The sequence below is a fragment of the Mercenaria mercenaria genome, chromosome 16 (genome assembly GCF_021730395.1).
Source record: "Mercenaria mercenaria strain notata chromosome 16, MADL_Memer_1, whole genome shotgun sequence".
NCBI lineage: Eukaryota > Metazoa > Mollusca > Bivalvia > Venerida > Veneridae > Mercenaria > Mercenaria mercenaria.
Genome location: NC_069376.1, coordinates 63,313,785 through 63,340,164, shown reverse-complemented (window position 1 = coordinate 63,340,164; position 26,380 = coordinate 63,313,785). Strand labels below are relative to the sequence as shown.

The 26,380-nt window shown below is 35.3% G+C and overlaps 3 protein-coding genes across 3 annotated transcripts in view; 2 read left to right on the top strand and 1 right to left on the bottom strand.

Annotated features, from left to right (window-relative positions):
- Positions 1-10,132, top strand: part of LOC123541503 (uncharacterized) — a 45,575-nt gene extending 35,443 nt beyond the window's left edge. Inside the window, exon 2 of the mRNA XM_045327053.2 lies at positions 445-10,132. Coding sequence (XP_045182988.2) covers positions 445-1,661 — 1,217 coding nt within the window. The 3' untranslated portion in view covers positions 1,662-10,132. The remainder of the gene's footprint in view (positions 1-444) is intronic.
- A 493-nt stretch (positions 10,133-10,625) lies between these two features.
- Positions 10,626-12,841, top strand: LOC123562930 (gastrula zinc finger protein XlCGF26.1-like). The gene is made up of 2 exons (XM_045355511.2): positions 10,626-10,651; positions 12,355-12,841. Exons 1-2 carry the CDS (start codon positions 10,626-10,628, stop codon positions 12,839-12,841), a joined length of 513 nt encoding a protein of 170 aa, XP_045211446.2.
- Positions 12,842-14,989: 2,148 nt separating this feature from the next.
- Positions 14,990-22,766, bottom strand: LOC123562931 (uncharacterized). The gene is made up of 3 exons (XM_053527256.1): positions 18,284-22,766; positions 16,843-16,971; positions 14,990-16,523 (listed from the first exon to the last, which is right to left on the bottom strand). The coding sequence occupies exons 1-3, from the start codon at positions 22,594-22,596 to the stop codon at positions 16,334-16,336; spliced, it is 4,632 nt and encodes a 1,543-aa protein (XP_053383231.1). The 5' UTR covers positions 22,597-22,766; the 3' UTR covers positions 14,990-16,333.
- Between the last annotated feature and the right edge of the window lie 3,614 nt (positions 22,767-26,380).

The window sequence follows — 26,380 nt, the reverse complement described above, 5'->3', positions numbered from 1 at the left end:
AGTCTTGAAAGAAGTAAAAACGTGCTAGAAAAAAGGAAAATAAAGAGAAAAAATATTGGTCCCAGTGGGGCTTGAACCTACGCCCCTCTGAGAATTGCAGTCAAAGTAGGTTTATAGTAGGAATTGAATCTCTTCAAAAAGGAGGTACTCTATTATGGGCCTAATACCTTAAGATACAGCCTTGAATTTGCACACCAGTCTTAAAACTGACTTTCAATGGCCATGAATCTGACCTACTTTCTAATATTTTAGCATCAGTTTGGCATTTTCAACATGTGGCTCATATTACTCAGGTGAGCGATTCAGGGTCATCATGACCCTCTTGTTTGATATTTTAGTATCAGTTTGACATTTGAAACATGTAGCTTATATTACTCAGGTGAGTGATCCAGGTTCATCATGACACTCTTGTTCATAGTTCAAGGCTGTGTTCTATCATTTCAGGCTCTGAGCCGGTGCCTGTCATCGTGACTCGAAGTGAGATCCAGGATGAGGATGAGGAACCCACTCCTTCCCTGGCCGTGGAGTGGATGAATGATGATGAGCCAGTAGATGTTGTGTCCTTGGTGCAGCTGGGGCCAAGTTGTGAGGGGATGGTATTTTCTTTTTCTAATCCTATGGTTGAGACCTCTTCTCCGGTGGCTGTTGAGGTCCAGCCACAGGATGTTGGTCAGGCTGTGGTGGAGAAGACTTGCCCCGCTTTCCTGTCTGTGAGTGAGCCACAGCCCATAGAGAATGTTCTACCTAGAACCACAGACCAGCTCTTGATGGTGCAAGAGCAGCCAGGTCCCGTGTTTGTTGCGGAGTTGCTCCCAACACTGACCGTTAGTTTCCTTGGCTCATATAAGGAACTAGTTGGTGCGGACGAGGATGGGAACGAGGACCCTGGCAGGTTTGGTGTAGGTGAGACATTTTCTTCTTCTTATCCTACGGTTGAGACCTCTTCTCCGGTGGCTGTTGAGGTCAAGTCGCAGGATGTTGGTCAGGCTGTGGTGGAGGAGATATGCCCTGTTTTCCTGTCTGTGAGTGAGCCACAGCCCATAGAGAACGCTCTACCTAGAACCACAGACCAGCTCTTGATGGTGCAAGAGCAGCCAGGTCCCGTGTTTGTTGTGGAGTTGCTCCCAACGTTGACTTTCAGCTTCCTTGGCCCATATAAGGAGCAAGTTGATGTTAAGGAGCACGGACACAGGGACTTTGGCAGGTATACAGGTAAAACTGACTTGGAGCAGGATGATGGTAAGAGTTGTGTTGGGTATGAAGGTACAGCTACAGCAGAGGATGACCAGGTTGTTTGGGATCGAACCAGTGTCTCGGAGCTGCTTGATGTAGGAGACGACGGCAGATTGGACACTACGTACGTGATAGAGTCGACGAGCGAGGACTCTGTGGAGGAGAGTCTGAACACCACGTACACGTTAGTGTCGTTGGAGGACAGATTAGATAGGACGTTCACTGTTGACACTTTGAACAGAACATCCATTAGTGATGAATATACTGTGTATTTCTCAACAGATGGTGATGAACCTCCAGTGTTTCCACCAGTTGTTGATCAGGTCTCTGATTTTGATGATTTGCTTAAGTGGTATCTTAGGGAATGGAACGGTGATGTGCTCAGAATGTATCCGTCAAGAATAAGACAAAGAAGGGTTATATGTTAAGATAGTGATTTACTCTTCAAACTTGGTATGCCAGATATGTATACTCAGATCAAAGGTGTCATAACTTTTTAATTGATATTTCAAGGTTAATTAGGAACTCTAATATACAAATATGTTCTACGTTCTACTCTTCCTCCACAAACCTAGACATGACTATATCTAGATGACCAGGGTACAATCACTAACCTGCTATAAGCCAACTGGATGTCTTCCTCATATATCTTTAAAGTTCATCATTCAAATATCATTATTCTTCCAATCACATTTATCCCTTCATTATTAAATTTTTTACTTTTGAATTGCTATTACTGTTAGGAATAAAAATAAGAAATTAATAAGTACATTAATTTTGTTTCTATCATTAAATTTTTGAATTTCCAATATTATTTAAAATTTTGGGGTTTTTGTTGGGTTGATTCGATGCCTTTCCTATATTGTTATTATCTATAAATTGGATGTATGCCCCCCACATGCATTGTTTAATAGATAATTTCTGACTGTGAGTCACCCATCATTAATCCATTCTATTATTTTTAAACAGCTAGAACATTAGGACTAAGTTTCAGAAATTAATTAAGTACATTCATGTTTATCTTTAAATTTTTGTTATGTTTGAATTAATGATTTTTATGGGCAAGACTCAGAAATTAATAAGTACATTTGTTTCTATCATTAAATTTTTGAATTTCCAGTATTTATTTTTTTTTGGTTTTTGTTGGGTTGATTCAATGCTATTTCCTTTGTTATTATCTATTAATTGGATGTATGCCCCCACATGCATTGTTTAATAGATAATTTCTGACTGTGAGTCACCCATCATTAATCCATTCTTTATTTTTGAACTGCTAGAGCATTAGGACTAAGTTTCATAAATTAATTAAGTACATTCATGTTTATCTTTAAATTTTTGTTATGTTTGAATTAATATGTTTTATAGGCAAGACTCAGAAATTAGTAAGTACATTTGTTTCTATCATTAAATTTTTGAATTTCTAGTATTATTTAAAATTTTGGGGGTTTTGTTGGGTTGATTCGATGCCTTTTCCTTTGTTATTATCTATTAATTGGATGTATGCCCCCACATGCATTGTTTAATAGGTAATTTCTGACTGTGAGTCACCCATCATTAATCCATTCTATTATGTTTGAACTGCTAGAGCATTAGGACTAAGTTTCAGAAATTAATTAAGTACATTCATGTATATCTTTAAATTTTTGTTCTGTTTGAATTAATAATTTTTATAGGCAAGACTTAAAAATTAGTAAGTACATTTGTTTCCATCATTAAATGTTTGAATTTTCAGTATTATTTAAAATTTTGGGGGTTTTGTTGGGTTGATTCAATGCCTTTTCCTTTGTTATTATCTATTAATTGGATGTATGCCCCCACATGCATTGTTTAATAGATAATTTCTGACTGTGAGTCACCCATCATTAATCCATTCTTTATTTTTGAACTGCTAGAGCATTAGGACTAAGTTTCAGAAATTAATTATGTTCATTCATGTTTATCTTTAAATTTTTGTTCTGTTTGAATTAATAATTTTTATAGGCAAGACTCAGAGATTAATATGCACATTTGTTTCTATCATTAAATTTTTGAATTTCCAGTATTATTTAAAATTTAAGGGTTTTTTGTTGAGTTGATTCAATGCCTTTTCCTTTGTTATTATCTATTAATTGGATGTATGCCCCCACATGCATTGTTTAATAGGTAATTTCTGACTGTGAGTCACCCATCATTAATCCATTCTTTATTTTTGAACTGCTAGAGCATTAGGACTAAGTTTCAGAAATTAATTAAGTACATCCATGTTTATCTTTAAATTTTTGTTATGTTTGAATTAATAATTTTTATAAGCAAGACTTGCATATCTAGCAATAAGTAAGTAAGAAAACCTGAGTCTACTAGGTATATACGTTCTGGACAAAACAACTTGACAGGTCTCCTACATCACACTGACCTTGGGCTACTAGACTGTAATTTCCAAACCAAAAAAGATAACTGCATGAATTGTTGTTTATAAATATATATGCATAGGTTTCTTACATATGTTTGTTCGATTTCAGCAACATTTTTAATCCCCCGCTACTAAAGGTGAAAGGTTTACCCTCTTACTATCCATAACAGTGGCGGGGGATTAAGCTGTTTTTCAGACTGCCTTGTCCTGTGTAGCCATGCAGAGAACCTACCATGTGCTGGGATCAAATATGTGACCATAGCCAGGCAGAAAACCTACAGCTTGGGCTGGAATCAAATCTACCATTGGTGCTGGAATGGAACCTGTGACGCCCACCGGCTTAGCTAAGTAGATATAGCGTTGGTCTACGGATCACGGGGTCATGAGTTTGATCCTCGGGCAGGGTGTATATGTTCTCCGTGACTATTTGAAACGACATTGTGTCTGAAATCATAAGTCCCCCACCTCTGATAATGCATGTGGGAAAGTTGGCAGTTATTTGCGGAGAACAGGTTTGTACTGGTACAGAATCCAGGAACGTTAATTGCCCGCCATTACATGACTGAAATACTGTTGAAAAACGGTGTTAAACCCAAAACAAAACAAACAAACATCATTAATCCATTCTTTATTTTTGAACTGCTAGAGCATTTGATTTAGGACTAAGTTTCAGAAATTAATTAAGTACATTCATGTTTATCTTTAAATTTTTGTTATGTTTGAATTAATAAGTTTTAAAGGCAAGACTCAGAAATTAATAAGTACATTTGTTTCTATCATTAAATTTTTGAATTTCCAGTATTATTTAAAATTTTGGGTTTTTTGTTGGGTTGATTCGATGCCTTTTCCTTTGTTATTATCTATTTATTGGATGTATGCCCCCACATGCATTGTTTAAAAGATAATTTCTGACTGTGAGCCACCCATCATTAATTCATTCTTTACTTTTGAACTGCTAGAGCATTAGGACTAAGTTTCAGAAATTAATTAAGTACATTCATGTTTATCTTTAAATTTTTGTTATGTTTGAATTAATAATTTTTATAGGCAAGACTCAGAAATTAATATGCACATTTGTTTCTATCATTAAATTTTTGAATTTCCAGTATTATTTAAAATTTTAGGGTTTTTTGTTGAGTTGATTCAATGCCATTTCCTTTGTTATTATCTATTAATTAGATGTTTGCCCCCACATGCATTGTTTAATAGATAATTTCTGACTGTGAGTCACCCATCATTAATCCATTCTATCATGTTTGAACTGCTAGAGCATTAGGACTAAGTTTTAGAAATTAATTACGTACATTCATGTTTATCTTTAAATTTTTGTTCTGTTTGAATTAATAATTTTTATAGGCAAGACTCAGAAATTAATATGCACATTTGTTTCTATCATTAAATTTTTGAATTTCCAGTATTATTTAAAATTTTAGGGTGTTTTGTTGAGTTGATTCAATGCCATTTCCTTTGTTATTATCTATTAATTGGATGTTTGCCCCCACATGCATTGTTTAATAGATAATTTCTGACTGTGAGTCACCCATCATTAATCCATTCTTTATTTTTGAACTGCTAGAGCATTTGATTTAGGACTAAGTTTCAGAAATTAATAAAGTACATTCATGTTTATCTTTAAATTTTTGTTATGTTTGAATTAATAAGTTTTAAAGGCAAGACTCAGAAATTAATAAGTACATTTGTTTCTATCATTAAATTTTTGAATTTCCAGTATTATTTAAAATTTTGGATTTTTTGTTGGGTTGATTCGATGCCTTTTCCTTTGTTACTATCTATTAATTGGATGTTTGCCCCCACATGCATTGTTTAATAGATAATTTCTGACTGTGAGTCACCCATCATTAATCCATTCTTTATTTTTGAACTGCTAGAGCATTTGGACTAAGTTTCATAAATTAATTAAGTACATTCATGTTTATCTTTAAATTTTTGTTATGTTTGAATTAATAATTTTTATAGGCAAGACTTAAAAATTAGTAAGTACATTTGTTTCTATCATTAAATTTTTGAATTTCCAGTATTATTTAAAATTTTGGGGGTTTTGTTGGGTTGATTCAATGCCATTTCCTTTGTTATTATCTATTAATTGGATGTTTGCCCCCACATGCATTGTTAAATAGATAATTTCTGACTGTGAGCCACCCATCATTAATCCATTCTTTATTTTTGAACTGCTAGAGCATTAGGACTAAGTTTCAGAAATTAATTATGTACATTCATGTTTATCTTTAAATTTTTGTTCTGTTTGAATTAATAATTTTTATAGGCAAGACTCAGAAATTAATACGCACATTTGTTTCTATCATTAAATTTTTGAATTTCCAGTATTATTTAAAATTTTAGGGTTTTTTGTTGAGTTGATTCAATGCCATTTCCTTTGTTATTATCTATTAATTGGATGTTTGCCCCCACATGCATTGTTTAATAGATAATTTCTGACTGTGAATCACCCATCATTAATCCATTCTTTATTTTTGAACTGCTAGAGCATTTGATTTAGGACTAAGTTTCAGAAATTAATTAAGTACATTCATGTTTATCTTTAAATTTTTGTTATGTTTGAATTAATAAGTTTTAAAGGCAAGACTCAGAAATTAATAAGTACATTTGTTTCTATCATTAAATTTTTGAATTTCCAGTATTATTTAAAATTTTGGGTTTTTTGTTGGGTTGATTCGATGCCTTTCCCTTTGTTATTATCTGTTTATTGGATGTATGCCCCCACATGCATTGTTTAATAGATAATTTCTGACTGTGAGTCACCCATCATTAATCCATTCTATTATGTTTGAACTGCTAGAGCATTAGGACTAAGTTTTAGAAATTAATTACGTACATTCATGTTTATCTTTAAATTTTTGTTCTGTTTGAATTAATAATTTTTATAGGCAAGACTCAGAAATTAATATGCACATTTGTTTCTATCATTAAATTTTTGAATTTCCAGTATTATTTAAAATTTTGGGTTTTTTGTTGGGTTGATTCGATGCCTTTTCCTTTGTTACTATCTATTAATTGGATGTATGCCCCCACATGCATTGTTTAAAAGATAATTTCTGACTGTGAGCCACCCATCATTAATTCATTCTTTATTTTTGAACTGCTAGAGCATTTAGACTAAGTTTCAGAAATTAATAAAGTACATTCATGTTTATCTTTAAATTTTTGTTCTGTTTGAATTAATAATTTTTATAGGCAAGACTCAGAAATTAATATGCACATTTGTTTCTATCATTAAATTTTTGAATTTCCAGTATTATTTAAAATTTTAGGGTTTTTTGTTGAGTTGATTCAATGCCATTTCCTTTGTTATTATCTATTAATTGGATGTTTACCCCCACATGCATTGTTTAATAGATAATTTCTGACTGTGAGTCACCCATCATTAATCCATTCTTTATTTTTGAACTGCTAGAGCATTTGGACTAAGTTTCATAAATTAATTAAGTACATTCATGTTTATCTTTAAATTTTTGTTATGTTTGAATTAAGAATTTTTATAGGCAAGACTTAAGAATTAGTAAGTACATTTGTTTCCATCATTAAATTTTTGAATTTCCAGTATTATTTAAAATTTTGGGGGTTTTGTTGGGTTGATTCAATGCCTTTTCCTTTGTTATTATCTATTAATTGGATGTATGCCCCCACATGCATTGTTTAATAGATAATTTCTGACTGTGAGCCACCCATCATTAATTCATTCTTTATTTTTGAACTGCTAGAGCATTTGGACTAAGTTTCAGAAATTAATTATGTACATTCATGTTTATCTTTAAATTTTTGTTCTGTTTGAATTAATAATTTTTATAGGCAGGACTCAGAAATTAATATGCACATTTGTTTCTATCATTAAATTTTTGAATTTCCAGTATTAATTAAAATTTTAGGGTTTTTTGTTGAGTTGATTCAATGCCATTTCCTTTGTTATTATCTATTAATTGGATGTTTGCCCCCACATGCATTGTTTAATAGATAATTTCTGGCTGTGAGTCACCCATCATTAATCCATTCTTTATTTTTGAACTGCTAGAGCATTTGATTTAGGACTAAGTTTCAGTAATTAATAAAGTACATTCATGTTTATCTTTTAATTTTTGTTATGTTTGAATTAATAAGTTTTAAAGGTAAGACTCAGAAATTAATAAGTACATTTGTTTCTATCATTAAATTTTTGAATTTCCAGTATTATTTAAAATTTTGGGTTTTTTGTTGGGTTGATTCGATGCCTTTTCCTTTGTTACTATCTATTAATTGGATGTATGCCCCCACATGCATTGTTTAAAAGATAATTTCTGACTGTGAGCCACCCATCATTAATTCATTCTTGATTTTTGAACTGCTAGAGCATTTAGACTATGTTTCAGAAATTAATTATGTACATTCATGTTTATCTTTAAATTTTTGTTCTGTTTGAATTAATAATTTTTATAGGCAGGACTTTGAAATTAATATGCACATTTGTTTCTATCATTAAATTTTTGAATTTCCAGTATTATTTAAAATTTTAGGGTTTTTTTTTGAGTTGATTCAATGGCATTTCCTTTGTTATTATCTATTAATTGGATGTTTACCCCCACATGCATTGTTTAATAGATAATTTCTGACTGTGAGTCACCCATCATTAATCCATTCTTTATTTTTGAACTTCTAGAGCATTTAGACTAAGTTTCAGAAATTAATTAAGTACATTCATGTTTATCTTAAAATTTTTGTTATGTTTGAATTAATAATTTTTATAGGCAAGACTCAGAAAATAAGTAAGTACATTTGTTTCCATCATTAAATTTTTGAATTTCCAGTATTATTTAAAATTTTGGGGGTTTTGTTGGGTTGATTCAATGCCTTTTCCTTTGTTATTATCTATTAATTGGATGTATGCCCCCACATGCATTGTTTAATAGATAATTTCTGACTGTGAGCCACCCATCGTTAATCCATTCTTTATTTTTGAACTGCTAGAGCATTTGGACTAAGTTTCAGAAATTAATTATGTACATTCATGTTTATCTTTAAATTTTTGTTCTGTTTGAATTAATAATTTTTATAGGCAAGACTCAGAAATTAATATGCACATTTGTTTCTATCATTAAATTTTTGAATTTCCAGTATTATTTAAAATTTTAGGGTTTTTTGTTGAGTTGATTCAATGCCATTTCCTTTGTTATTATGTATTAATTGGATGTTTGCCCCCACATGCATCGTTTAATAGATAATTTCTGACTGTGAGTCACCCATCATCAATCCATTCTATTATGTTTGAACTGCTAGAGCATTAGGACTACGTTTCAGAAATTAATTATGTACATTCATGTTTATCTTTAAATTTTTGTTCTGTTTGAATTAATAATTTTTATAGGCAAGACTCAGAAAATAATATGCACATTTGTTTCTATCATTAAATTTTTGAATTTCCAGTATCATTTAAAATGTTAGGGTTTTTTGTTGAGTTGATTCAATGCCATTTCCTTTGTTATTATCTATTAATTGGATGTTTGCCCCCACATGCATTGTTTAATAGATAATTTCTGACTGTGAGTCACCCATCATCAATCCATTCTAATATGTTTGAACTGCTAGAGCATTAGGACTAAGTTTCAGAAATTAATTAAGTACATTCATGTATATCTTTAAATTTTTGTTCTGTTTGAATTAATAATTTTTATAGGCAAGACTCAGAAATTAATAAGTACATTTGTTTCTATCATTAAATTTTTGAATTTCCAGTATTATTTAAAATTTTAGGGTGTTTTTTTGAGTTGATTCAATGCCATTTCCTTTGTTATTATCTATTAATTGGATGTTTGCCCCCACATGCATTGTTTAATAGATAATTTCTGGCTGTGAGTCACCCATCATTAATCCATTCTTTATTTTTGAACTGTTAGAGCATTTGGACTAAGTTTCAGAAATTAATTAAGTACATCCATGTTTATCTTTAAATTATTGTTATGTTTGAATTAATAATTTTTATAAGCAAGACTTGCATATCTAGCAATAAGTAAGTAAGAAAACCTGAGTCTACTAGGTATATACGTTCTGGACAAAACAACTTGACAGGTCTCCTACATCACACTGACCTTGGGCTACTAGACTGTAATTTCCAAACCAAAAAAGATAACTGCATGAATTGTTGTTTATAAATATATATGCATAGGTTTCTTACATATGTTTGTTTGATTTCAGCAACATTTTTAATCCCCCGCTACTAAAGGTGAAAGGTTTACCCTCTTACTATCCATAACAGTGGCGGGGGATTAAGCTGTTTTTCAGACTGCCTTGTCCTGTGTAGCCATGCAGAGAACCTACCATGTGCTGGGATCAAATATGTGACCATAGCCAGGCAGAGAACCTACCGCTTCGGCTGGAATCAAATTTACCATTGGTGCTGGAATGGAACCTGTGACGCCCACCGGCTTAGCTAAGTAGATATAGCGTTGGTCTACGGATCACGGGGTCATGAGTTTGATCCTCGGGCAGGGTGTATATGTTCTCCGTGACTATTTGAAACGACATTGTGTCTGAAATCATTAGTCCCCCACCTCTGATAATTCATGTGGGAAAGTTGGCAGTTATTTGCGGAGAACAGGTTTGTACTGGTACAGAATCCAGGAACGTTAATTGCCCGCCATTACATGACTGAAATACTGTTGAAAAACGGTGTTAAACCCAAAACAAAACAAACAAACAAACAAATACACATGTAATTCCGGTTGTAGAAGGTGTTTCTTTATTGGTTATGTCAAAATTCCTCTTTCTTGCTGTTTCCCCAGAATGTGAAGCCTAGGATAAGTATTAGCTCACCTGTCACATCATCACCTCAACGCAACGGTCATATCTTATTATAAATTTATAATAAGATACAACTTTGTTGCGTTGAGGTGACGACATAATGACAAGGTGAGCTTTTGTGATCACCATTCGTCTGAAGTCCTTTGGATCACTGTCTTGTAAGCTGTACGGCCGTAAATGTTTAGACACTTCCAAGATGGCGGAGGCTGAAAGTCAACACAGGTAGGTGTTCCAGTTTTTCATTAATAACATGTTTTCTTCAACACTTTGAACGGCCACACTTATAGCAAATGATAGCGGAATAACATGTTCCTCCTCGGCATTATCTAAAAGTTTGTTGATTTCATTGTTTCTCGAATTATATGGACTCAAAATGTGCCAATTTGATGAAATTAAAATCGAATCGAGGAACGCACATTATTTTCGGTCGTATCTTATTCAATAATCATATCTGTTTGAATATTTCTGTGGTATTTTGAAGCTTTTTACCGGTTCTTTACGATGGTAATGCTTGATTTTACGAAACATATCTGGAAATATCAAATTTTTTACGATTTTTAAATTGTCAATACAGCGGCGTAGACTATACCAACATATTCACGATGAGCGGTGTAGACTCGGTTTTTTGTGAACGGTTTATACTTAGAATTAAGCGAAAAAACTGTACGGTGTAGATACAAGTTAATTTCGTCTATGCTAAAAAATGCCACTTAAAAATATATGTAAATTAACTACGGTTCCGTAATCCTAGCCTCCGAGTATAGGATAAAGGAAGTTCCGACGGTGTACTTAGACAACTCTATCAGAAAAGGATAGGATAGCGGCAGTATTTGAGGGAGATCATACATTATATTTGTTCGGATCCGTAATCCTAGCCACTGCCATTAGTTTTTCGCTTTTTTTTAATTGTTTAGCAATTTGTTTTTACCATTAAATTTTAAATTCAGTTTTGTTTTTTTTTATTCGTAGATATAATGTTTATATTGTTAACAGTTTCATCTTAGTTTAAAGTGTTGTCGGGGACACACGTTGTACGTAGGTTAGGTATTTTTGCTGTTCTGGCCGTCTTCAGACGCAGTATTTGAAAGGGAGATCATTATTTTGCTCTAATATAAGACGCACTACGGATTTTAACCCTCTCTTGCGATGTTACCGTAATTTAATACCCTGACAATAAAAATAAATATTTTATATTTTAGTTATATTTGAATAGCTAATAAAATGATTTAAAAGGCGAGTCTAAAGTCTGCTCGAAATTTGATAATACATTTATTTTTATTATCCTGTTTGCGTCTTGAGGTAGAAGAATGGAGATAATAAATATTAAACAGACGTGGATTCCTATTAATTTTCAGCTTAAAAATTGCAACTTTTAACAAATATGATACGTTTGCTTTTACATTTATTTCAGATAACGATTTTGTAATAAAAATACTTTTGTTAACAACTTCTTATCTTGGTTGTACAACTAGGCTAGGAAATACCTGATTTTAGAAATAATTAAAGTCGAAACATTCACATATAAGGTGCAAAATGGTTATCAATGAATGCATAAGATCAGTTGTCAAAGTTTAAGAGAAATCCACGGAAGATCAAAACAGATTACCACCTTTTGCCACTCGCCGTTGGTTCGAATCTAAAGATGGTACCATTCTTTCATGTATGGAAGCTAAGATGGGTTATGGAAGATCGGTACTTCTACCTAGGTGCCCATTCATTTCTGAAATTCTGAAATAATGCACAGAGGGGAACGGGTGGTGTTCCTCAACTATTTAGAGCTGTCATTTCAATGAAAGCTGGATTTTTTAAATGTCCGAGATATTTTTAAAATATCCCCGAAACGAATTAAGTAGATTTTGCAAACGGCATTGCACCTTGTTTTTTCTTTGGCCTATTATTAAATTTTATTTGATTTCCTGTTTTAGGTTAACAATCAATGCACTTGAAGAATCATTTCATGAGGAAACACAGACAAAGCTATGTGCTGGTTGTGGGAGAGAGTTCAAGACCAGGAGTGGGCTTAGAAAGCACATGATCCGGCATGAACTTTCGCACAAATACAAATGTGCAGAATGTCATCAGAAATTTGTAGAAAAACACCAGTATGAAGGTCACATGAGAAAACACGGATCAGATATGTTAACATGTGACAAATGCCACAAAAGCTTTACACATTTACAGTCCGTGAAGAGGCATATGAAGACATGCTCCATAAAGGAGGATAACAGTGGTGGTCACTCTTCTTTCAAATGTGATGATTGTGGCATTCAGTTTACTAGGAAGGACACACTCACTGATCATGTAAATGGCGTACATAGGAGTTCTCGTCGCTATGAGTGTACCATTTGTGGAAAGTACTACAAATGGAGATCTAGTCTCTGCAACCACAACAAGAAGAAACACACAGAATGAACTTATTACCTTTAAAAGAAAGATGAGTTTCCTGAACGTTTTTATAAGTAATGCAGATGTATAATCAACGTTAAAACGCCTTAAGGGGAGCGGTACTCTAGTGGTTAAGGTGTCGTCCGCTCAAACCAGAGGTCTCGGATTCGAACCCCATCCAGGTCATGATCATGACCTCTCATAAGGCACCAGTACTGGTTTTCCAGTCAGCCGGAGTCGAAAGTGGTTCAAATAAGCTTTAAGCTTTCATCACAATCAAGCTAAATAAATAAGCTTAAACTAAAAAACGCCTTAGTACCTCCTCAATAGAAATTTCAACAGGCATTTAGAAAACACCATTATTGAAATTGGCATGAAAATTGAAATAATTATAAAACATTATATTTTAACTGTTAATTAGCCTATTGTTTCTTTCGATTTTGAGAAATATATCCGGAAACTGTAGTGTTTTATTGCGAAAAATTAAGAGTAGATTTGAAACCGGTTATTCTAACATCATTGTCAGTTGAAATATGTGTGCATTGACAATTTTTTAATATTTTACAAAATACACTTTCATTTACCAACGTTTAACAACCGATTTATTTCATATAATAACCTTTCAATGGTAAGGCTCTGAATTTTTAAATTTCTTTTTCTTATTTTATAATGCTTTAAATTGTCATAAAATCGGAGTACTTTAAAGTAGCTTTTTCAGTAACACAATTTGTATATATTGTAGGTATTCCATTATCTATGTATCAGTTAAAACTTTCCTGTTGCATCTCGTCTCATGTATTCTAAGTTTGGACATACCACGGGGTGTTTTGACGTAATGTTTGGGCTACACCACAAGAAGAAATCTCTCGATTGAACAATAAAATCAGTCGTCCGTTTTTCACAGATTTCAGTAAGATTTTGCGAGGTTCAAAGGAAAATAGTAAGCTATAAGCATCACACAATATTTTGCTGAAAATCACAGCAGCTTATTCAAAGGTCGGTTCCAATTTTCAAAGACGGTACTAAGATCCTACCTTTGAGGAAACTGGTGTGGTAAGTTGTGCGCATAGCTCACTTTTTTCCCTCCAATCCTCGCTAAAGTTTTATTGAAATCAGTGAAAAAATGACTTACTTATGGTTGTTTATATTGTCAGTCGAGAGTTTTTTTCTTGTGGTACAATAAAAAAATACAGTACGTAAAATACCATGTGGTATGTCCACACTGATACTGGCTCAGAATAATGATGCGCATGAAATTATCCATGAGGGTCTAAGCCCGAGTAATCTAATTAATGTCCTAACATAAGAACAATGAACGTTTTACATTAGAGGAACTTGTGTTTATATCATTTCTAACACATTCAATGCAAGAGGAAGGAAAATGGTGAGATATATTTCGTTTAGTAGCTTTATTATTTCAACCAGAAGCAACATGAACACATTTTTTCGTACATTCAAGCAAACCGGTATCTATATAATATATAGTATATGCAAAAACAATTCATTTACTTGTACATGCATTAGCTAAAAGCTATCCTGAAGAGACGATTTACATATATACATTTAGTTATAAATTACCACTAGTTTTAATACAAAGTATCGAAGGCAAAAGATATTTTTTCATAAATTTATTATATGAAATTTGCATTATTTGTTCTGTGTTTTTTTCTTTTTTGTCACAAGGGTGATGAAACATTTTGGCAACTTTTTGATATTAGTAAAGCAGCAATGTTTTCAAATGTATAACATGCAAGTAGTTCTCTCTTTATGTTGTGTTGTTTTTTTTAAATACATACTTCTATCTTAATTTGAATAAACTCACTTTCGAATAGCTGAGCGTTCTGTCCGTTCGACTGTTCAAATTTTTATGTATCTATTTGTTTTGACTATAGAAAACGGCGCACAAACATATAGTAAATGTTAATGCATACTTGACCGATGTTAAATATTTTATCTATATATCATGCAATCTTTTCTATCTTCTTTCCTTCCTGTAGATGACATGACCACCTGACAACTGTCGTTAAATATCTTTTCCCAATGTTCACATTTTCTATTCCCATCCTTACCTTGCTTGAACCCTTCCCCCCCCCCCCCCCCCCCCCCCCCCCACTTACTCCCTCCCAAACTCACACATAAAACTGTTTTTGACATTTTTATACACTAAAAAGATTATGTTCCGAGTTAAAAAAAATTAGCCCTTCAATGTTTGTTCCAGCCTATCGATTCATCTTTCTTCACTAATTCTGATAACTGATAATTCTGATAATTTCCTGTCTTCACCACTTATCTCTATATCTCATTTTATATAATTTTGTCTGTCCTGTTGTGTTTGTTGAATAGTCATAATGATCGATATGGAGACGGACATTTGTATCAAATCGTGCTCATTTATTGATTTTGTAATAATCGTGATAAACAATAAATGTGATTTAAGTATCCGATCCACAAATAGGTGAAAAGTCTGAAAAACTTGTCACTTTCCGTAAAAGGTGATAATTTTATATCGTTGTGATATCGACATTTATTGATTTTATTGCTAAAGTGACGATGTTTGCCGAAGTCTTTAGAGCTATTTATGGATCAGATACAAAAAGCTAATAGTGTTATGCATAAAATCATCATTTTGGCACATTATAAGCATATGCAATCATTTTGAAATCTTTTGAAAACTTTTTGGTTTGTGTTTCTTCAAGTATGTCACAAGCAGTGATAACTTATTATTTCCTGTCTACCATTTTCTCAATACACTAAAAAGTGTGTAAATATTTTCAGTATTTCTTATTTTGTTCTGTTCTGTTCACAGATTTTATTGATCATTGATATTTTATTGATCATTGATATGGTCCGATCACAGATTTTATTGATCATTGATATGTAGTCTGTTCACAGATATTATTGATCATTGATATGTAGTCTGGTCACAGATATTATTGATCATTGATATGTAGTCTGATCACAGATTTTATTGATCATTGATATGTAGACACACATTTGTGTGGAATTGTGCTCATTTCTTGATTTCATAATAATCGTGATAAACATAATTGTGATTTAAAGCTTATTGTGATATGCATTGCAATCATATGTAAATCATTTGGAAATATTCCGAAATAAAGAAGTTATTTTTTTACCTTTAGAGATTTACCTTTATGAGATTAATCATTATACATGTTCTATGTTTTAATTTCAATTGTTATTTGATTATATACTTGTTTTGTTGTTTTATATTTATTTATGATTTGCAATATTGAAGTCTAAATAAGACATTTAATAAAAAGATAAACTACATGATTATATGTTATATCATTTTTACTTTCCATTTATTAATAATCAGTACTTAGCCAACAGTGTAAATATAAGTATTTAAGCAACTGTTTAAAAAAAATGGTAGCACATAAACTTATCAAGTTCATATACCATTGTGTAACTATTTTGACATGAAGAGTCGTTAAAAGAGTCCAGTTTCTATGAGGTATTAAAAGAGTAGTGTTTCTATGAGTCTTTCAAAGAGTCTAGTTACCATGAGTCGTTAAAAGATTCCAGGTTTAACCCACGACGCACATGGGGAAGTATCTTTGCCTCTGACGCCTTGTGGTACTCCCGAACTGGGAACGGATTTCGTGCTGGCTGATTTGGCTTAGACACTTTTCCAGATTTTCTGGTTCTTTTTCCTCGCCTTCGCTCCTCTAGATCAAACGAATGGTCCCTAATAAATGAAATTTTTAGTAATGAAAGGATTGCATTTGTCAGTAAGATACACAAACAATAACAGAACTATTTTTCAATGATTTTACATGGAGTAATCGTTACCGTATCCAGAGCGGTGTATGGTTCAAGATGATTGTAAACAAACAAAGTAGCAATACCTACTGATATAATGGTAACACTTTTAGTTATGTAGAAAATATTAATGATTATTGCTATTGGTGTACATACTTACAAATTAAATTACGCAGTCAATAACTTGAAATTTCCAAATAGGATGAAAAAAGAAGAACAGACGCTTTCAAAATCAATAAATATACCTTAAACGAATGGTTGATACGTCTCTTAAAGGCCCATCCCAGTCATCTATAATCTGTTGTGTTGTGCAGGCAGACATGTTTTCTTTAGAGGGGTAAACTCTTTTCCTGGATGTGTTCATGTAAAATCCCCTGTTAATAAAATTCAACTATAATTCAGTCAATCATTGAATGGCAATTATAAAATAGACCGGGGCTAGTCGTAGTTACAGATCGCACATTATAATTTTCTCAATGAGTTTCTAACATTTTTAGCTCGATTTTTCGAAGAAAGGAGAGCTCTTACTGTCACTCTTTCGTCGGCGACGGCGTCTGCGTCTACGTCGGTCTCAGCGTCGGCGTTGGTTAAAGTTATTGATAAAGTTTAATATCTTTGTTACTATCAAAGGTATTGACTCGAACCTTAAATCAATGTCTAAATCAGTAGAAATGATCTCAAACTTAGAAATTTCAGGTTAAAGTTTTTATAAAGTAAAATGTCAATGTTACTATCAGAACTATTGACTTGAAATTTCAAACAGTTAAGTATTAAAATCTCAATCTTGCGAAAAAGTCCCAATTACTCTGTTTGCATTTGACAGAGTTATGCCCAATTTTTACTTAGAACCTTTGGTTTGAAGTTTTCTTTATAAAGTCATATATCTGTCAGTATCAAAGCTTTTGACATGAAACTTTAAACACAGTTTCTAAAATTCACTATCAAAGTCAACAACAGGAATAACAATCCCAGTGACTCTGGATAAATTGTGACAAAGTAATGCGTCTTTTACTTCAAACTTTTAGTAAAATGTTTTAAACTTTCCACTGATAAAACTTATTCAAAATCAAGCACTGTGTAAAGTCGAGCTCGCTGTCTACGGACAGCTCTAGTTTCAATCATTAAATCGTGCACTCCTTGAAAAGTTCAATTCCATTTCAGGCCTTTGCCTGGGCTACTTCTTTCATTGAAACAGAACATAAGCAGTTTCATTGGTCACTGTGGGGAATCACATGATCAAAATAATCTCTAAACCAAAATAAATCTTGGAATAATATAAATTAATTTTGAAGCAACTTATGCTTTAAATCTAAAATATAGCCTATCATATGGCAACATAGAGGTTCCTTAAAACTACATAGATTTCAATCAAAATCACCTTCTGATTATCTGGAACACTTTAAGAAACTGAGTCTTCTTATTGTCCTTAGTGTTTGTAACTACAGGATGTCGATGATTATTGTCAACTGCACAATAATTTAATAATTTTCATTAGTCATATGATAGGCTTTGTTTAAATTTATTCATGTTCTTCAAAATATTACTTTGGTTTAGATGTTATTTTTATTATGTGATTCCCCACACTGATTGGTATTTATATCAAAATGAAAGAAAATGAGATGAAAATAAATATAGGGTGAAGGTATTATCTGCAATGTTAATTTTTCTCCAAAGAAATATATTTACCTTTCTGGGTCTAGTCGTGCATCAAGAAGTTCCATGGCTACTCCAATTGCAATTGGTACATCGGCAGGTCTTAGTACTCCTGTTCCACGGGGATCAATGTCCTGGAAACTTCCAAAGAAGTTTTCTATATCTAGACTCCCAACTGCACGTACGTTGTATGTGCCTGCCTTTGTGAACGGATAAAGTTGTAACTTGCGCTCAATTCCAATAAGTAATCCTTCGTAAAGTACAACAGGTATATCTTTTACATAAGAGCCATAGGGTGGGAATGTATCAAACCTTACTCCATTCAACAGCCATTTTCTGAATTCAAGTCTTGCTTTACATCTATCTAGTGCAGACAGTCCTGGTTCATCTTCTGATAAATACCAATTTCTTACGATATTGCAAAAATATGCCTCATTACAAGCATTTATTTCAGTAAGCGCTTCTTCTACATTCTCAGAAAATGTTTGTACCGCGTATGCAATACTTTGTTTGTCAATCATATCGCGAACTAACGCAATGCTTAATCCAGAACCGTTGGAATCACTGTTTTCTGCTATAATGTTAACAGGTTTACTAAACACGCCAGCTTTTGGCATGCCTGGACCACAGAAAACTCTACGCAAACCACATATTTGATGATAAGCGTCAAGTATAACAAACAGATAGCTTCCGATTACATCGTTGAATTCAGGTTTTGAATACCATTTTGCCGGTGTTATGTTATCAACTTCTTCTATCTGAATATTGTCACCGAATGGTGAATCATTCTGCCACCTTTGTAGAGCATCAGGGTAGATATGCTGTGCATAAACACAATTTAGAATTGTCTTTGACAGTTTCTGGACAGCCTTTCGGGCCAAGCTTTTAAGACTCAGTGGTACTTTCACCTTTCGGATAGGTTTTTGTTGTATCATTGAACCATCTCCAAATATTTCGGACAGTATATTTGTAAGTTTGTACTTTGGTTGCGAGACATTGCATTTAAAACCTTTACTTTTTAAAATGCCAGACAACGGTGAGATCAGTGTAAATACTTGGTTTTTCGTAAACGATTTATTTATTTTCTCTGCAGTTTTCAATTTTGAGGTTAATTCAGCTAAACTGATTTCAAGATTTATGTTTTTCGATTGCAATTCAAATAACATTAATTCTAAATGTTCTTGTGTGTTTAGCGATTTTAAAAACGAGTCTTCGGAATTTGAAACAGGTTCCGACACTGTTGCTTCTCCAGTGGAGTGATGTACATTTTCAGGTATTATATCAACTTCCATAACAGTGTCATCTGATTGACTTGAAGGTTCATCGAACAATGCGTTTACATGTTCAAGATCTGCATTTCCAGGTTCGATTTCATAATTTCCTCCCGTCAATGTCGATGCTAAAACCGCAACTTCATCTAGTAAATCTTCCTCTATTTCATTAACATACTTTTCTGGTAATGCACTAATAACGACATCAGTCATTACATTGTCTGGTTCATTTTCATCTGGTTTACTTTCTTCAGCATCAAACGATCTTTTCAGTAATTGTATCAGAGTTGGTGTCATTACTATCATTGCAGATTTATTTCCATTTGCGAGAATGACTTTTGTCCCTTCTCTACGAATTTCAATAATATCCTCGGGTACGGCATCTGATTGCAGTTGAACTAAGTTCAGTTCACTGATGCTTTTAATGATCTGGCCTTTTGACATTCTCTTGACATCCGCATATACATCTTTTTGCAGCTGAAGGACTGTCAACGGTTTTTCATTTCTGTCTCTAACGGCCATTCGAAACCACTGCCCATCAAAACTGCAAATAGGTATGTACAAACCTTTACTCCAGCATTCCCGCAACACGTATTCAATAATATCTCGGAGCGTTTGCGTAGGTAAACTGTAACCCTTTAAGCCATATGCAACGGGAACAGCATGATATCTTTCTGAATTGTACTCGCGATCCAGATCAGAAACCATGAATCCTAAAAATTCGCTCGCCCTGGTTCTGCTCAATTCGTATGCTCTGTTAATGCTCACGATTGCCTTTTGAACTGTTTCTTGTAGATCTCTTAGAGTTGGAATCTCAATCTCTCTGTTCGATTTTGTATGGATACAGTATATTTCACTTGTTTTTATTTTACACTCTTCGCCCAAAATAGATGGAAATTCTCCAACAAATTTCACATTCTCATTTACAAATTTATCAATTTTTTCATTTATTGCAAAAACTCTGTTTGATTTCTTTGCAGGTCTTATTGCATGTTTTTGTCCATATATGGCTACCGTCTCGTTTTCAAGGTCACTCCATAGATCAGGACAAAACTGAACGTGAAAGACTGTAGATGAATCCTTCGAATAGCAAATAAAATATAGTGCGTTACAATCCATAACAAACATCTCTGCCAAAACCTGAGTGACGTAGTATTTCGGGATTTCATAGTATACTGGGGTAGTAAATATTTTCCCAGGATAAGGACACTTGCATTCAACGCCGAATGACGCTGTGCTATCTGCACTGTTTCTGATGCTCCCATCAGGACTGACAACAATTGGAACTTCATTTGGTTCAGTTCCTATAGTCTTCTTATAGCACCCTTCTTCCACATAAATGAGTGATGGTTCGAATACTGGTAGAACCTTGCTTACTAAAGTAGCAATTGCGTTTATCTCCTGTTCAGAACCATATTTCATTTTTAATTGTACATCACTAGAGACCTGTTTAGGTTCTTTTTTAAAGAATACTTTGTCAAAGTGCTCCAGTTGCTGTTTTAATGAGCCTAATCCAAGAGCTTTATTCAAAGAACTTCCTGTTACTTTTGCAGAATTACGTATTGCATGCCATTTATCACTCAGCTGTTTAATATGTCTCGGCTCTACATAACCAGTTCCTTCAGATGTGCTGGAAATGTGGATATAATTCATCTGTGAATGAAGTGATACGCTTCTTCCTTTAGCATACAACTTCTCTGCATCTCGTAAAGTAGCTACTGTAAATCCTATTTCGTCCACAATATCCAGCAACTCTTTAATGCAGTTTGACACGTCATACAAATCTGTTTCCAATGAGCTTATTACAAACACAAATTTTGATTTACGCCAATCAGGTCCGCTCTGTTTCTTCAGTTTTTCCAACATTAGCTCTTTACTCACTTTCGTGCTTCTTAGTGTATGCAATTTCTCTCCAACTACTCTTACAACTTCTATCAATAATTGAATTAAATGTTTTGTTTCGTTCTCGGGTATCTGTTTCAGCTTAGTCTTCTGACATATAGACATAACATCTAAAATATCAGCTACTGATTTCAATAACAAAGTTTCTCCTTCTAATGTAGCTCTCCTGTCTGATAGTGTCGGTGGCTTTTCGAACCCAAACAAGTCGATATCTCCGTGTTTTTTACTTTTTCCAGCATTGATTTTCTTACCGTCTACACATAGTTTATATGTTTTATCAACTCTAGTTTGAGATGCCAATTTATCTATCATCGGTATAAGTAGGCCTGGTTTGACGTCATCTTCACTGAACAGCTTATTACGATTTCCAACTGTAGCTCTATACGGTACTGCAAAATTTATCTCTGCGTTCTCAGCTGATATCTCTTCGTCAGGATTTATAAACTTTTGTCCTAAGTTTTTAGGCCCACTCATAAAATGTAGCCACTTACCGTGAAATAAACAGTATCCTATTCTCCAGAAGCGTTTAACTACAGGACTGAAACGCATTGAAGCTGTGTTTCCCAGCGAATAAAATTTACAGACATCCATGAATAAGTGAAATGCAATATTTTCAAGTGGAAAACGGCCCTCTTTTATCATTTGGTGAAAAGACAACCAATTTTGAAGCTGGTCGATATCTCTTAGAGATTTGATAACATCGGGCAAAATCCGGTTAATTTCATTTATCATTTCCTGATCATCCTCGTCAACTGAACATTCTATCATGTCTTCTTCAAGTAATGATGCTGTAAAAAGCATTTCATTATCTTTAGGAGTTTCTTGGGCAATTTTTTGAGGGGTTGAAGTTTTTGTTCTTTTTAAAAAAGGGCTGTTACAAGGTTCTTCTAACGATAAATCACAGAGTCCGAAATCCTCTTCATCAATGTCGATGTCAATTATTTCAATGTTTGGAGTTCCATGCTGATATGAAGGCAAAATTTGTTTATTAGTTGATTTTAAAATGTCCGGGATGATATTGAAATTTAGAGTTCTTAGACCTTTTCTACCATTTCTGTCATTAATTTCTTTACGTCTTATTTTCAAAATTTGATTGGAGTGGAGTTCTGTGCAGTGTTCAACGACCCTATCAAAGTCTCCCTCGAAGCAACAGTAATAACACGTGAATGGCATAAGCCTGTAATAGAAAACAATGTATTGATATCAGTATGAACACCATTCAGAACTTGTATCTACACCGTACAGTTTTTTCGCTTAATTCTAAGTATAAACCGTTCACAAAAAACCGAGTCTACACCGCTCATCGTGAATATGTTGGTATAGTCTACGCCGCTGTATTGACAATTTAAAAATCGTAAAAAATTTGATATTTCCAGATATGTTTCGTAAAATCAAGCATTACCATCGTAAAGAACCGGTAAAAAGCTTCAAAATACCACAGAAATATTCAAACAGATATGATTATTGAATAAGATACGACCGAAAATAATGTGCGTTCCTCGATTCGATTTTAATTTCATCAAATTGGCACATTTTGAGTCCATATAATTCGAGAAACAATGAAATCAACAAACTTTTAGATAATGCCGAGGAGGAACATGTTATTCCGCTATCATTTGCTATAAGTGTGGCCGTTCAAAGTGTTGAAGAAAACATGTTATTAATGAAAAACTGGAACACCTACCTGTGTTGACTTTCAGCCTCCGCCATCTTGGAAGTGTCTAAACATTTACGGCCGTACAGCTTACAAGACAGTGTGGATAGGGAACTCTGCATTTGCAGAGCCATTCTTAGGTGTCCTTTTCTCTTTCAGCTAGATAGGGAACTAAATTATGTAGATAAGGGAAGATCTCTCAAGTATAAGGTTATGTAAGTATGCAGGCGGACAATGCGTCTCCTTTGGAAAGGCATTTGAAGCCTGCTAAAAAATAATATAACTGGTCTTTAGAATCAAATGGGTGGTGTCAAGAGCAGTAAGTAATTGCAAGTCGGGAAAGAGGATTAGGACATTACATTGGACAGGCTCACATTTTGGCGAACAGTGAAAATTGTTTAAGCTAAATCTCTTAAGCTACTGGGTGTTTGGGTGCCTGGCAGAGAACCTACCACTTGGGCAGGGATCAAACCTACCACTTGTGCTGGGATCGAATCTGTGAGCGTAGCCCGACAGAGAAACTACCACTTGCGCTGGGATCAAACTTGTGACCGTAGCCTGGTAGATTTTTTTGTTTGTTTGTTTTGGGTTTAACGCCGTTTTTCAACAGTATTTCAGTCATGTAACCGTGGGCTGTTAACCTAACTAGTGTTCCTGGATTCTGTATCAGTACAAACCAGTTCTCCGTAAGTAACTGCCAACTTCCCCACATGAATCAGAGGTGGAGGACTAATGATTTCAGACACAATGTCGTTTATCAAATAGTCACGGAGAACAAGGATCGAATTCACGACCCCGAGATCCGTAGACCAACACTCTTACCTACTGAGCTAAGCGGGCGGGCTGTAACCTGGCAGAGAACCTACAACTTGTGCTGGGATCGAACCTACCACTTGCGCTGGGATTGAACCTACCACTTGCGCTGGGATCGAACCTGTTACCATAGCCCGGCAGAGATATCAACTTGGGCTGGGATCGAACTTACCACTTGGGCTGGGATCAAACCTACCACTTTTGCTGGGATCGAACTTGTGACCATAGTCCGGCAAAGAACCTACCACTTGTGCTGGGATTGAACCTACCACTTGTGCTGGGATTGAACCTGTGACCATAGCCCGGCAGAGAACCTACCACTTTGGCTGGGATCGAACCTACCACTTGGGCAGGGATCAAACCTACCACTTGCACTGGGATCGAACTTGTGACCGTAGCTCGGCAGAGAGCATAGCACTTGGGCTGGGATTGAACCTACCACTTCCACTGGGATCGAACCTGTGACCGTAGCCAGGCCGAGAACTTACCACTTGGGCTGGGATCGAACCTGTGACCATAGCCCGGCAGAGAGCCTACCACTTGGGCTGGGATTGAACCTACCACTTTCTCTGGGATCGAACCTGTGACCGTAGCTTGGCAGAGAGCCTAGAACTCTGGCTGGGATCGAGCCTACCACTTTTGCCGGGATCAGACCTTTGATTGTAGCCCGGGAGAGAACCTACCACTTGGCTGGGATCGAACCTACCACTTTCGCTGGGATCGAACCTGTGACCGTAGGATGGCAGAGAGCCTACCACTTTGGTTGGAATCAAACCTAACACTTTCGCTGGGATTGAACCTGTGATCGTAGCCCGGCAGAGAACCTACCACTTGGACTGGGATCAAACTTACAACTTGGGCTGGGATTGAACCTGTGACCATAGCCTGGCAGAGAGTCTACCACTTGTCCTGGGATTGAACCTACCACTTATGCTGGGATTGAACCTACCACTTGTCCTGGGATCGAACCTACCACTGACTGGGATCGAACCTGTGACCGTAGCTCGGCAGAGAACCTACCAGTTGGGCTGGGATTGAACCTACCACTTTCGCTGGGATCGAACCTGTGACCGTAGCCCTGCAGAGAACCTACCACTTGCGCTGGGATCGAACCTGTGACCGTAGCCCAGCAGAAAACCTACCATTGCCATGGGATTGAACCTACCACTTGTGCTGGGATCAAACCTGTGACCGTAGCCCAGCAGAGAGCATAGCACTTAGGCTGGTATTGAACCTACCAATTTTGCTGGGATCAAACCTGTGACCATAGCCCAGCAGAGAACCTGGGCTGGGATGGAACCTGTGACTAGCCTGGCAGATTGCATAGCACTTGGGCTGGGATTGAACCTACCACTTGTGCTGGGATCGAACCTCTGACCGTAGCCTGGCAGAGAACCTACCACTTGGGCAGGGATCGAACCTACCACTTGCGCTGGGATCGGACCGTAGCCCAGCAGAAAACCTACCATTGCCATGGGATTGAACCTATCACTTGGGCTGGGATGGAACCTGCGACTAGCCTGGCAGAGAGCATAGCACTTGGGCTGGGATTGAACCTGTGACCGTAGCCTGGCAGAGAACCTACCACTTGTGCAGGGATCGAACCTACCACTTGCGCTGGGATCGAACCTGTGACTTCAGCCCGGCAGAGAACCTACTACTTGCGCTGGGATTAAATCTACCACTTGTGCTGGGATCAAACCTGTGACTGTAGCCAGGCAGAGAACCTACCACTTCGGCTGGGATCGAACCTGTGACCGTAGCCTGGCAGAGAGCCTACCACAAGGGCTGGGACCGAACCTACCACTGTCACTGGGATCAAACCTTTGACCGTAGCCTGGCAGAGAGCCTACCACTTGGGCTATGATCAAACCTACCACTTGCGCTGGGATCAAACCTGTGACTGTTTGATCTTGCTGTCCTTCAAAGTGTGAAACTAAAGCTACAAGAAAGTATTGTTTTTAGTTTGGATTGGAACTCTGCATTGACAGAGCCATTCTTAGATAGATGCCCCTGGATAGGGAACTCTGCATTGCCAGAGCCATTCTTAGATGCCCCTTTCTCTTTCAGGTAGATAGGGAATTAAACTGTAGTCTAGAGGGTGGTTTGTGAGTGAGTTACCAGTATGATAGAAGCTTGGCCAAGCTAATATTTTGGTGTTTGAATTTTATATTACAGGCATCTGGTGATTACAGGGAAGCAGAGAACCAACTAGTCATGTTACTGTGTTTGGATTCTGGCTCTGATTGGTTAATGTTTGAATTTTATATTACAGGCATCTGGTGATTACAGGGAAGCAGAGAACCAACTAGTCATGCTGCTGGGTGTGGATGCCTTTGTTTTCATTGAAGTCCTCAGACAGTACAGAGGAATTAGTAAGTAATCATAATCTAATTTTCTTGGTATTTCATTCATCACTGGAATTGCTTAATTGCTGCATTAACAGTGCATCTGGTGTATACCAGTTGTGCAAGTTTTCCTGTCACATTA